The sequence below is a fragment of the Sciurus vulgaris genome (genome assembly GCF_902686455.1).
Source record: "Sciurus vulgaris genome assembly, chromosome: 3".
Lineage (NCBI taxonomy): Eukaryota > Metazoa > Chordata > Mammalia > Rodentia > Sciuridae > Sciurus > Sciurus vulgaris.
In genome coordinates, this window is record NC_136463.1 from 21,158,407 (window position 1) to 21,172,388 (window position 13,982).

A 13,982-nucleotide genomic window follows, 5' to 3' on the forward strand; every position below is an offset into this window, starting at 1 on the left:
TAAAGACGGAAACCAAAGCCCAGATGGGCAGGGACTGGCCCAAGGTTGGCCAGCCAGCCAGGCTCCCTTCTCAGAGGCAGGGCCTGGAACCTGGCTGGAGAAGACAGGAGGATGGCTACTGGCAGACGTGGGGGAAAATGCCAGAGTGTAATTGGGCTCATTAAGGGTTTGCTGAGAGAGCCCTTCATGCTCTGCCAAAGTCTGGGGACAGGCCTAGAACCTTCCTCTCCAGTAACTCCTTAGGGAGAAACAGTCTTTCCCGAGGACCCGCTCCCTGGTTTGCTATGGAGACAACCTACGTTCCACACTTGAAGGCTTCCAAAGTCCCTTCCCATCCCACCCTCTGGATGGGCAGGTAGGGACTGAGGACCCCCTGAAATCCAGACCCTGAAGTACATTAGCCACCCACTCAGAAGTGGTGGAGTTGAGACCCTGGAGCCCTTCCTGAGTGGTCCCTCCACCAGCTGCCCCCAGGTCCACACAGAGGAGACAGGCAGACAGAGACTGTCCCCCTCTTGTGTGAGCCAGCCTTCCAGTGGGTGGCTCCCTGCACAGCCTCAGCCTGTCTCTCAGGGAAGGTGGAAAACAGGGGGATTGATCCCCCTTTCTGTGTAAATTCCAGACAGAGAAGCAGATGGGTCCACACGTGCTCTTTTTCTCTACACTCACTTTGTCCTTCCTTCCTGCCTCTTTGGCTCTGACCCTACATCTTCCCTCCCAGGATGTGGCACCTGGGCCAGATGGGAGCTGCACAGCCCTGACCCTCCCAGGATCTTTGTTCTGAGTCCACAACACCCCCCTGAATCAGCAATGGTTCTACTCAGGACCTGGCGGGCTCTGGGGAGGGTGGGGTAGTGCAGTGGTTAGGGGCTCTGAGTCAGACAAGTGTAGGTCAAGGTCCAGCTCAAGACCTCACAGCCTGTGCTCTGACCTGTGGAGTGGAGTGACAGGTTGATAATGGTGCTCATCTCATAGGGCTGTTGTGGAGTTTAAAAGAGGCCCTATGTAGGGGCTGGAGGTGTCGTCAGTGGTAGATTGCTTGCCTAACATGTGCAAGGCCTTGGGTTCAATCCCCGGTGCCACAAAAAATTAATTACTATTAAAATCAAAGAGGGTCTGTGTGTGAGGCGGCTGGTACCCAGCAAGCACTCAGTAAGTGCAGCTGTTATTACGAAGAAAAGGTAGCCTAGGCAGCTGAGGGGTGGAGAGGCAGAGAAGCTTCTAGAATCATTTGTTGCACCGTCTTTCCATTTCCCCGTGAAGCGACTCTGCTGCCCTGTTCTGGGACTCGATTTACTCATCTGTTAAAAGGAGCGTGTACTAAGCCCTTCCTGTCCAAGTGGAGGTCACGCTAGGGTGAGTCATGCTGGTGCTGAGTAGGGCTGGGAGGGGTGCTGACTACCCGTGCTCAGGGCAGCCATTACACAGGCCCATCTGCCCCAAGAATTCCCACCGTCCATGTTTTCTGAGTGGGAGTCCTGGATCCCAGAAGCAGTGTAGCTCTTGAGGGGACAGCTGCGACGGCTAGGTCATGCAGGACAGGCCACAGCAGGCCCAGCAGCCTGGCTGGTGGCGGGGGATACACAATTAGCCCGGAATCCAGGCAGCCCTGGGAGCCCAGCGGCCGTATATCATGGAGGTTTAATCAGCGGCGTGGCAGATATTTGTGTGCCCTCTTGGGCCATGTCCCCAGCCTGCCTATCATAAATTGTACTGAGATTTCAAAATATCCCTCTCCTCTTGCTGGCAGGCAGGCAACTCTCCCTGGCACCTCCAGGAAAGCCTCATTTCTCTGAGGCCTCCAGGCCCCTGCCACCTGGGCCATTCCCCTGCAGTCCCCAGCATTTGCACCTGGGCCCTCCTTCCTGCGGAGAGGGTGAAGACCCGGGAGGAGGCAGGAGGCCTGCCATCTAGAGGTGAAAGGGAGCCAAGTACAGGAAGTGGGGGCCTTGCACACAGTGATGGGAATGACCTGCAACCTGTCTCTTCGGTGGAAAGACCTGTGACCTGGACCACTGGTGTGGCTGCGGCGGGCAGCCTAGTTGCCCCTTGAGTGTGGAGAAATGGGGTGGCCTTGGTCGGGGGGCACTAGGTCTCCGCTTCTCATCTTCCCTGTAGATTCTCTGCGCCACCTGGAAGCTATTCCTGGTACTGCAGCCCGACCACACTGCCCTGCCCCAGGAATCACCAGGCACCGATGACCACACAGACTTGCAGGGTCTATTAGTTTGCTTGAGCTGCCATAACAAAATACAGCAGACCAGGGAGTGCTCAGCAGAAGGCCATTCACACTTCTGGATGCCAAGAAGTCAAGGTGTGTGGCCAAGGTCAAGGTGTGTGGGCAAGTTTGGTTCCTTCCTTTTCTTTTGGTACCAGGGATCGAACCCAGAGGGGCTTAACCACTGAGCAACATCCGCAGTCCCTTTTTAAAATATTTTTTATTTAAAGACACGGTCTTGCTGAGTAGCTTAGGGCCTCACTAATTTTCTGAGGCTGATCTTGAACTCACGATCCTCCTACCTCAGCCTCCTGAACCGCTGGGATTACAGGGGTGCTCCACCATGCCTGTCAAGGTTGGTTCCTTCTAAGGAACCATACCTCCCCTTCAGCTTCTGGTGGATGGCTGGCAATCTTTGGTGTCTTTGGCTTATAGATGCCTTCATCTTCCCATCTCCCTGTTTTCATGTGTATATAACACCACTCACATATACTGGATTTGGGGTTCACCCTATACCAAGACAATTGCCTCTTAACTAATGGCATCTGCAATGGCCCTATGTCCAGACAAGACCACATTCTGAAATGCTGGGGGGAGGATGGCAATGTGTTGAATTGAGGGTTGGGACACAATTCAATCTAGAACACATGGGAATCTCAGACATTCAGCCACAGTCTTAATCCATAGTATGGACACAATGACACCCACGCTGTGACAAAGCTACACTGTAACATGTACACAGAGTGAGTCATACAGATTCATTTTAATCAACTCTGGGGAACAGAGATATTTACAGTGACTCAAGTACAATCGTGACAGACACACAGGGTGATGGACAAGGTAACCTCATCACAGTCTACAAAACACAGATACACTGTGCCTTGTCAGTCGCCGCCTACTATTTATTTATTTATTTTGGTGCCAGGTATTGAACTCAGGGGCACTTAACCACTGAGCCACATTCCCAGACCTTTTTATATTTTATTTAGAGACAGGGTCTCACTAAATGACTGAGGCTAGCCTTGAACTTGGAATCCTCCTACCTCAGCCTTCTGAGCCACTGGAATTACAGGCATGTGCCACTGTGCCTGGCTTAGTAACTGACTTTTGCAGGATGCTGAGAAGCATTTTATATAGATCGACTCATCTAATCCCCACAATGGGTGTATGACTTAGGGACTGTTACTTGTCACCCCATTTCCCAGATGTGCAGAGAGAAGAAATGAGCTCAATTTACATAGCCAGTAAGTGCCTGAGAGTCAAGCCCGATGTGGATCAGCATAGAAACTCTACCACTGTGCCCTCTGCTCCATCTGTGTGCAGTCCCCACACACATAATGATGGATATATCTTACATGGGCCACTCCCCTCAAAAACTCCCAAGTGGCTTACTGAGAGCTGGGGACAGTGGGTATCCAGGAACTGCTACTGGGGTTTTGGCCATGGTCTTGAGAAATAATTTTCCTTGTTCAGATGTGGGCTCCACCACTGGGTGTGTGGTCTCACAAGAGCATTACGGCATCATTTGACTGGTCTGCTGTGCAGAGTGTGCATGGGCCTGGGGACACAGGAAATGCCGTTAGGGAGAGGCATTCATTTGCTTTGGCTACCATAACAAAGTACCACAGACTCAGTGGCTTAAACATCAGAAATTTATTTCCCCACAGTTCTGGAAGGTTAAGGTCTGAGATCAAGGTGTGCTCAGGACTGGCTTTTTTCAAAGGCCTCCCCTTGGTTTGCAGATGGCCTCCTTCTCCCTTCACATAATATTCACTGTATCCAGATTTCCTCCCGTAAGGACACTAGTCCTAGGGCCCAACCATAGGACATGATTTTAACTTCATTTCCTCTTTAAAGACCCCATCTTAGCTGGATGTGGTGACACATGCCTATAACATAGCCATTTGGGAGGCCAAGGCAGGGGATCACAAGTTCAAGGTCAGGCTCAGCAACTTAGTGAGACTCTGCCTCAGAATTAAAAAAAAAATTAAAGGAATGGAGATGTAACTCACTGAAATCAATCCCCAGGACCATTAAAAAAAAAAAAAAAACAAAAACAAAAAAAAAAAACTCTGCAGATACAGTCACATTCTGAGGTGCTGGAGGTTAGTACTTCAACAGAAGAGTATTTTTGTGGTGGGGGACAGGATTCCACCCATAACAAGAGCAAGAGAGATGAGCTCAATCATGCTTCATGCCTGAGCCTCAGGGTTGCCCCAGTCTGAGGGAGAGACAGACAGGACCTGTCCTCAGGAAGGCCCTCATCTGAAGCAGAGGCAGGAAGTGCACACACAAATTCAGGAAGTGAAAAATATCATGTTTCAGTCTGAGAACAGGAGTTGGGCAGCCCCTGAACAGAAATGGTTAGAGGCAGACAAGTCACTGAGAAGTGAGTTGGAAAGAAGAGATTGTCTGGGAGGTGGGGTCTGGAGGGGTGATCTGAGGGTCCAGGTTGGCCGTGCGTGTGCTGTGTTCTGCAGACCCAGTCAGTAAAGCCTAGCTCTTGCCTCAGCCTGGGTGGCCAGGACAGCAGGGGGCATCTGGATCCATGTGGGGCAGGGGTTGGGATGGCTTCACACACTGTCACCATTTGTGAATGTCACCCTGCTGGGCGCAGGGCACAGGAAGGTTGGGTTTCTGGCCAGAGGCTGCTGTGTCGCCAGTAAGCGCCACATGCCTGTCTGTCACAGAATTGTCAGCGCCTGCCGCAGGGCTGAGAGCAGGACTCTGGGTTCCCAAAATATGACTCCGCTGGCCTTGCCGCTGTCTCCCCAGCGCCCCCCTTGTCTCCAAGACCCAAGTCTCCCTCTCTGAGATTTTCTTTGTGCCCTTGAGTCATTGGGGTGCCTCAGCCTCCCCATGCGTAAGGCATATCTGACACCCTCCCCCCAATTCCTAAGCTTCTAAGTGTTCTAAGCTTCTCTGCTTGAAATAGACCCCATTATACTGGCTTTTGCCATCCTTGGGGGTTGGGGGTCTCTGAAAACTGGGGAGTTCCCCTGGTTGAGACTATGTTCCCTCTGTAAGTTCACAAACATTCAGTCTTTATTGATTTGTCTCCCTCTCTCTCTGCTCAGGTATGAAGCGGCCATTGAGCCCATCTCCCCTGGATGAGAAGGAGCCCCCAACATCTGGATCTACTGAGTGTCCCCCTAGACCCCCAGAACCACCAAAGCCCAAGCGGGAAAGAAAACGGCCGTCCTATACGCTCTGCGATGTCTGTAATATCCAGCTGAACTCTGCAGCCCAGGCCCAGGTGCACTGTGGGGGGCGGGCCCACCAGAGGCGGCTCCGGCAGCTCAGCTTGGGGAAGACACCCTCAGGGCCAGGTCAGTGTCAAGGGACACTGTCCCCACAAACTTCCTCTGGGTTCCCCAGAGGAGGATCTGTCTGAACCCTGCTGAGGGATTCTGGGTCTGTGGTCTCCCTCCGTGGGGTCTTTTGGGTCTGCAGTGCTCTCAATGGAGTCTTAGGGTCTAAGGCTCCCCCAATGCTATTGGGTTCTGTTCTGATATAGACAACCCTTCTACAGGATCTCTCAGGAAGTGAGGATCTTTAGGCCTCCTTTTGAAGTCTTTTTGGTTCTGGGGACTCTCCCTGTGGGGTCTGAATCTTGAAGCAGCATTTCTCCAGTCTGGAGCCTATGGAGTATTCCAGGCTCCTGCTCTGGTCTCTGGAGATCAGGAGCAGCAAGGTGCACAGCTCTCCAATTGAAAGGCAGGGGAGACCTCTCTTCCCTTGGCTGCTGGACTCCTGGCCAGGATTTCTGCCTCTCCCTGGCTGGGGTGACTCTGCAGAGGTTTGGCTGTCTGCACTGGAGGGGCAGTTGGCTCAAGGCAGCTTTCTGGGGGAAATGGGTGAGTGCATCCATGAGGGTGATGCTGGCTGACAGGCACATGGGCCACAGGGGAAGTAAGAACATGGGCTGCTGACTGGCAGGGGACACAGATTCACGTGTGCAGAGGTGGGAAATGTCCTCAGCCCTGTTCCGGGGTGGCTGGGGTAAACCCACCTTGCAGCCCAGCTTGATAGCTTTGCCAGAGGCTGCACTGGTCTCAGACACTTTGAGAGCTGCCGGTTATTTAAATGATACAGTGTCCCCCTTCCACGCAGACAGTATTGGGGCTGGAGACCTATAAGACCTAGCTTCACTGCAGGACCGAGTCTGACCTTTGGTTGAGCCAGATGTCCAAGGGAGGTTCTTGGGAGCAGCAGGAACAGCCTCTGGAAGGAATAGGGTGCTGAACCTGGGAACATGGGTGAGGGGAACTCCAGGCAGAGGTCACAGTGTAAGCAAAATCCAGGAATGTTCTGGTGGTAGGGACTAGCTCCTCCATCCAACCATTTGGGGGCTGGACACCAAGGGTGCCACTGAGCAAGAGTATATCTGACGGATGGGTGTTTTTCTGCAATGTGTGCATGTGTATGGTATGTATTCAAAATCACTCATTCATTCATCAAATGTTTATTGACAGCCTACAAGTTGCAAGTTGCTGTTTGGGGGAGTCATGTTTTTAAAGGTATCCTAGGTGCTTGTCAGGAAAGAACTATCTAAATTACTCCACTTGCAGATAAAAACAGACTTCAGGGAGGTGGGTATAGGGTACTTCAAGATGTCAGAGGAGGGAGAGACAGACTGATGTGAGAAGTCAAGGGGAGCTTTGGAGACAGGACACTGATGTTGCATCACTGGATAGGGAAAGGGCCACAGCCAGAGCACTGCAGGAGGGTGAACGGCCATGGCTTCACAGGACAGTAAGCCCCCTGGCAGGGGATGGGGGGAGCCAGTGTCCCCCTATGAGGCCTTCCTACCAGGTGAGACTTTAGCCTTTGTTCCAAAGGTGATGGGCATTTGGAGCAGGATAATTTAATGTTTTTAGGTGTCCCCAGTGAGGGAGAAGGGTAAAATTTAGGGGTACATGAGGAAAAAAAGGGGTAGTATATAGAAACACATTCTGGAGTTTTTTTTTTTTTTTTTTTTTTTTAGGTTCTTTTTGGTACTGGGAATTAAGCCCAGGGCCACTTAACCACTGAGCCACATACCCAGACCTTTTTATTTTTGATTTTGAGACAGATCTTGCTAAGTTGCTTAGGGCCTTGCTGAATTGCTGAGGCTGGCCTTGAACTTGCTACCCTCCTGCCTCAGCCTCCTGAGTCACTGAGATCACATGTGTGCACCACCTCACCCAACTCTGGAGATTTCAGTGTAGCAGAACATGGAGACTTGGTGACCTATGGGATGTGGGCTCAAGACAGAGGGAGGTGTCATGGATGATTTTAGCTATGGCAGTCCTGCAGATGGCAGCTCAAATATCAGAAAGGGGGTGTTGAGAGGGGAGCAGGACTGGGGTCAGGCAGAGTTGGATCAAATTGGTTTGGGGGTCACCAGGAGACATAATGCCTGAAAGTCCAGTGCAGACCATTAAATCAGGCCTGGCAATTTAACATCTGGGCATCTGCCCACCTATCACCTCTCCTCTAGCCCTGGCCTGGCCATGTTCAGGGTGCCAGGGTCCCTGCCTCAGGAGTCCTGGGACCTGCCTCTGGGCACTCATAGTCTGGGGATGGGCAAACATGGAATCAGACCTTTCCACTATTCATGCTGAGAGGAATGACCAGCGTCATGGGATTATGGGAGAGTAAGAGTTATGGCTAGGGCCAAGGAAAAGAGACCTCAGATTTCTGAGAACTCTGGAATGCTGGGGTTCCAGCAGGATAATCTGGCCTAGTTAACCCTGAACCTGCACTTGGCCCTGACCCCTCCAATGATCACATCCTCCACTGATCTTCCCTGGCTCCTGGGCCGTCCATGAGCTGTACTGGCAGAGGCAGAGGATCTCAGGTGTCTGATTATAAATCAGCAAGAAGATGCCAGCCGCTACCCCGAGGTGGGGTGGGGTGAAGTGTGCGGCCCTCCTGAACACCAGTTCTGGCTTGGTCCATGATGGGGACTGGATTAGTGTGCCCCTCTCGACAAAGAGCTCTTAGGGTAAGGCCAGCTGGAGCTCCCTGGGGAAAATGGAGAGACCCCCACCTGTGTCAGGGAGGCTCAGGTTACCTGGAGAGAGCCCTTGGCTCTTCATTCCTAGCCACTGCATGACGTGAGGTCTCAGACCTGTGGAAGCAGGCGGGGTACCTGTTCCCTGAGAACTGTCACTTTGATTAGGGGCCCACGGGGCTGGAGGCTTCCATAGCGACATGTAGTCACAGGCAGTGAGGCGGGGACCCTTCCTCTCCTGCTCATGTCCCTGAGGCCATCTGAGGGAGGGACATAAGGAGGTAGGGGTGGCTCTCCCCTCTCTGAGCTTCTTGCCAGTCCTGGGTGAGAGGCCTCCTCATCCTGGACTCCTCACCCCCAGGCCTGAGTGAGCCTGGGATCCTCTGGAGGGGGCGTAGGGTGGGGAAACAGCAGGTACCCCATACACCCCATCTCCCCTCCTCCAGGGACTTCCCCAACTTCCCCTGCCCACTCCGCCCCACCTGCCCCCCACAGGTGGCCCTTTCATTCTTCAGGAACGTGCCTAGACAGGTATGGGCATCAGAAACCCTCCTGGCACTAAGGATGATCCCAAAGACCCTCCTGACCATGACACAATTTCCCCCCCCAAAAAAAAAAAAAAAAAAAAAAACAACTTTAAGTGGTTTTGCAACATCTGCAAAGAGAGAATAGTGTGCTGGCTCAAGCCTCCTGGCTCTAACCCCCAGGGTAGACCTTGGACCAGTACCGTGCCTAAGGGACACTGGGGTAAGCAGGGGTGACCTCCCCACTCTGAGCACTTCTCAGAGACAACTTGTCGCAAAGTACTTCCACATGCAGCGGGACATTCCTCCCCACCAGGCCATCCTAGGGGCAGAGGATGACATTCAGTCCTCACTCTACAAATGGGAATATTGGGACTCAGAGAGGTAAAGTAACATACCCAGGGCCACACAGCCGATTTGGCATCCCAGGTGTCTGACTATAAATTCTATCTCACCCCCAACTACGCCCCTTCCCAGCCCCATTGAGGACAGCTGCTTATATATCAAGGGAGATTGGGCTGCAAAGCCTGGGAGTGGAGAAGAGCAAGGCCCTCCTCCCCCAGGCAGGCCGGTGCCCAGCGAAATTATTCCATAAGTGCTCAGGGCCATGGCCACTCCTTTGTCCTGTGCCTCCTCAGAGCTGGCTAGGGAGGAGAAGGGGGGTTTCCCAAAGCCAACTCGTTCGTACCCTCTCCACCCTTGACAGGACTAACTCAGCCTCTGAATGGGATGCCATTCAGAGGGGGCCCACCCTCAGTCCCCCATTAGCCACTGTCATGTAGGGAGAGAATGGGAGAGGAGCGATTTCAGAAATGACAAGCTGTCTTACTGAAGTGACCAGAGGAACCTTGGGTGGAGAGGCCAAGGTAGACACTAGGGGTGCGGGGACAGGAAAACAAACATGGAGGTAGCTCTAATGGATTTCAGGGCCGCAGCTACCGCAGTCGGTGGCATGTGGAGCCCCATCCCTCCCACCCTGCACCCTAAAGATCCCCGAGCTCCTGTTCATATCAGTCCCTCTGTCTCCTTTCCAAGGTTTGACCACAGAAGTTGGCTGCACTCTGGGCCCTGGAGATCAAAGACCGCCAGCTCGGGTCACGCCTGAGTCACTGGCTTGATGAGCTCTTCACCCCGCTGCTCCCCACAGATGGGTTAATTTCAGTCCCATCAGGAGGCCCTGGAAGCCCTCTAGCCTGCCCCCCATCCTTTGGCATCTCCCTGGGTTGCTGGTTCCTGCTCAGTGACCCCCCCCCCCCGGCTTCCTCGGGCTTTTGGGTGCATCCTTTAAAGAAACTGTGCTCCCTCAGGGGACCACTGAGAAGTTCTTGCAGTCGAACTAGCACCTCCGTCTGCATCCTTCTTTGGTGACAGGTGACAGGTGCCCTAGGCTCTCCCTGGACCCCTGAATATCCATCACATCCCCTCCCCCAGGTATGACCCTGACCATCAACACCCTCCCCCAGACCACCAGGAAAGGCAAGGCTGTCTGGGTAGAGAATTAGGGGGCTTAGCTCAGATTCCTGCCTCAAAGAAGACAAAGATTCTGTCTGTGTCTCAGGGTGGGTTAATTAGCTCAGGGCTTAAGTTTCTTCCTCTCCCCACATAAACAACTCCTTCCCCCAGCGCCCCTTCCGAACAAACCTGTTTTCTGGAGCTGCTGCTGCCAGCCCCTCCCCAGACCTGCTTTGTGGTCTGGGTATTGGCTGCTCCCAAGATTACAGGTTATTGTCTGGTGGAGACAGGATGCTGAGGGCTGGGGGCCAACACAGACCAGGTTTGGAATGCGAGACTGGATCCAGCTGTGGGTTGGCCATCTCCTCATCCCCCCGCCCCTGCCCAGCCACCAGGTGTTCAGATGAGTAGAGAGCCAGCTTTCAGCAAGAGAGGGGAAGGAAGGAGCAGAAGGAGAGAGGGACTGGGGAGGGGTATGTGGGCCAAGGAGGGGTGTCACAAGTTCTGGTCGATCAGATGAACGACCTCTCTTCCAGGCATTGTCCAAGTAGTACATCCAAAGGGGCTCCCACCATCCCGCCCCCCACCAAGGTCTATGCTCTGTGACAAAGCCTCAGTTTCCTCTTCAGCAAAAGCAGATAAATGGCCAGAAGGGAATGAATAAAGCTAGGCACAGTGTGGGGGCTCCTGAAACAGAAAGCCCTCAAGCAGGAGTGATAGAACTTTCCAGCAGGAAAAGTGGCCTCAGAAGCTGTGTCCCTGAGGTCTCTGTGGACAAAGTCAATCCTCCACTTCAGTGAAAGAGGTGCTAGACAGGGACCCTCTGGGAGCCGGAGAGGGGGATGTGGATACCCCCTGACACCCTCTCCCGTACCTGAGTTCCACACTGGCCCCACACTTCCACCCTTGGGGAAGGACCCTGCCCGCACCACCTGCGGTCAGGATGGGGGCAACCAAGGAATGGGCAGCTCCTTCCTGGCGAGGGGGGCCAGGGCCCAGTAATGATGCAGCTCTCCAGCCAGAACCAGGAGTCCCTCCCTCGAGCCCTCCCCTTCTGTCCCTCACATCCCCCTTCCCTCTGTCACTCTGGCTGGGTTTCATTTGCTCCTGCTAGGCGCTCAGCTGCGGTGCCTCCAAAGGCTGAGAATGCTCTTGGGTGAGTGCTGAGGGTGGCTGACCTGGGGAGTGGGGACAGGGCTTAGAAGCTTAGAGGCCAGGGTTTCCCCCACCCTCCCCAGACCTATGCTTTTCCTGTTATTATTGGTCCCCCCCAAAGTTATCTGCCTGAGATAGTAGCCAGCCAGGTTCAGGGCCAGGCTGGGAGCCCTCCTCTGGCTGAGAACAAGGTTAGAGGGAGGGGGGCAGGGACAGCTGGAGAGCTGGAGATACATACCCCGCAGGACTTAAGATCCCACCCAGCACATCTGGGCAAAAGCCATCAGGGAGCCCAGGCCAAAGGTTCCTTGTATGGAATCACTCTCAATGCCTCTAAGAGGATAGGGGAGGGGGAGAGGTCGGAGGGGCTGAAGAGGGAGCTGTTACTGCCACAAAGGAGGAGAGAGAGCCCGCAGACAGGGAGGCAGGAATGCTGGGGCTGGGGTGGGTCTGCTATAGGACAGCCTGCCACAGCACTGGGATCAATGCCCCCCTTTATCTGTGATCTCCCCACTTGCCTTCCCACAGTGGGAGTTGCCTGGACACTGTTGAGGGAGACAGCTGTACCCCTCCAGGGGAAGGGCCTGGAGGCAGTGGGGCTGTGGGAAGGGTCTCTGTGCCTGGGTTTTGGGATCTTCCTCCAGCTTGAGGGTCTGGACATCACACATCCTGAGCCCCAGAGGGTGGGGGCTCTGGAGAATGTGGGGAACCACCTCTGGCCATGATGAGAATCCTGCCCAAGAATGTACAGTGGATCTTGGTCCAATCTGTCAGTCCCTGTTTTTTGCTCTCTCTCTCTCCTGGACTCCCATTTTTCTTTGCAGATTTGATTTGATGGAAAGAGCAACATTATTATTTGCTATGTATGTGTGTGGGCACATGTGTGTGCCCCTGGGAGGACGCTATAGTCTGCCCTGTGACTTGGGGGGGCGGGTGAGTGGAATGGGAGAGATGCTGTGTTTGGCTATATGATCTTCTAAGTCAGATGCATGTGATTTGTAAGAGTGTTTGCACACACCTGTCTCTGTCTAGGAATCCACATACATATGCATCTTTGTGTGCTTTGTATACAGATACACAGACGCATCTGTAGAGGTCTGTGTCTGGATATGCCTATGTACAAGTATGTCTTTGTCGACCGTGTCTGTGGCTATGCGCATGCTCATGTGTGGCCCCTGTGGGCAAGTTCCTCTGCACCGGCACCACCTCCATGCGCCTGCACACTCTAGGGTGTGCTGATGGAAGATGTGGTCTCGCTGTGGAGGGATGTATGTTTACGTGTGACTTGGTGTCTGTGCTTATTGCTCTGTGTGGGTGCCTATGGTCCTCAGGGAGTGTGTCCTTGTGTGTGTTTCTTTTCTAGTTATGGCACAACAGCAGGATGTGGTTTCCCTAGATCCTCTCTGTTGGGTGGCAGCCAGGGTGATGTTATTTCATAAGACACCTGCTCTGTGCCCCTGCCCCAGCCTTTGGTGGAGCCCGGGGGCAGCCTCCACTCCTCTATGCTGTCCGGCTGGTTTGTTCTATCTGTGACCAGAGCTGGCAACCCACCCTCTTAAGGCAACTCTCCAGTGATCAGTGGATCCTGGCTTTGGACCCCTGGCCAGGGTTGGGAGGGACTGCTCTGGGATACTTAGCCAGGGTGTCTGTTCTGCTATAGAATGCCATCAGAGAAGATCCTCCACCCCAATGCTTTTGGGGGTGCAGAATCTAGACCTGTCAGCCATGTAAGGTGCCATCCTGGGGCAGGTGTGGCAACGGTGGCAGCTCCCTTCATCTCAGTGTAGCCAGGAGCCAGGCGGCCACACGTGTGTGTGCATGTGCCACAGCTCCTGCTCCATCCCAGTGGCCCTAGAGGATGAATGTCAGAGGCAGGCAGTGGGTGGCAGTGCAGCGCTGTGTGAAGGGGGCTGGGAAACAGTGCCCCACAGCTGCTGGAGGGGCCCAGGCCTTGAGGCAACCCGCATCCTAGCCCTTGTTCAGGACAGCAATTGGGGGCGGGGGCTGGAAGGCATTTCTGGGGCACTCTGCTGACTGGAAGAAGGGATTGGGTTACCAAGGACCTTAGCACCCTCTTAATCAGGCCCCCTCCTCAGATGGCCTCCACACCAAGCACCTCCTGTGGGCCTCAAGACCTATTCCTGTTTTGCCCTTCCTCCTTCCCTCTTCACGGATAGGGAGCTCCTAGCTAAGCATCCAATGCACAATTCAACATAACTGGAGCTCTGTCTCAGACCTCTGGGCTGTAGTCTGAGAGGGCTGGGGTACCACAACCCCATATTCTTCATGCAGGGAATTCACCCCTTACCCCCTCTTTCACATCTGGGGGACCCCAGACAGGGGCAAGGGCAGCCTGTGCACCTGAGAACTCTAGGAATAGAGGTCCACCGACCTCCCTCCCTCTTCCCCACTAACGTGTTCCCCATTACAAGGACCTCATTAGAAACAGCTCCCCATTGAGCTTAGACATTTCCCGCTGAGCCATGGGGAATAAAGGCCAAAATCCCCAGGTTTCCCTTTGGGCCAAGCCTTCCAACATCAGGCACTGTCCCACTTCTCCCCCCATACCTGTTTAGCCTGGAGCTTTTGGAACTGAGGTGACCTTTCAACTTGCTGACCCATTAATGAATCCTTG

General features: G+C 53.8%; 1 protein-coding gene across 5 annotated transcripts in view; it reads left to right on the plus strand.

Moving 5' to 3' along the window:
• ZNF385C (zinc finger protein 385C) overlaps window positions 1–13,982 on the plus strand; it is a 51,407-nt gene that overhangs the window by 17,993 nt on the left and 19,432 nt on the right. For 4 of the 5 annotated variants that reach the window (XM_079134267.1, XM_079134264.1, XM_079134266.1 and 1 more), the window contains exon 2: window positions 5,296–5,547. In XM_079134267.1, the coding sequence (XP_078990393.1) occupies window positions 5,298–5,547 (250 nt within the window). In that variant the 5' untranslated portion in view covers window positions 5,296–5,297. Of the gene's footprint in view, window positions 1–5,295; window positions 5,548–6,061; window positions 6,076–13,982 lie in introns of those variants that run through there. The other variant, XM_079134269.1, reaches the window with a different exon arrangement.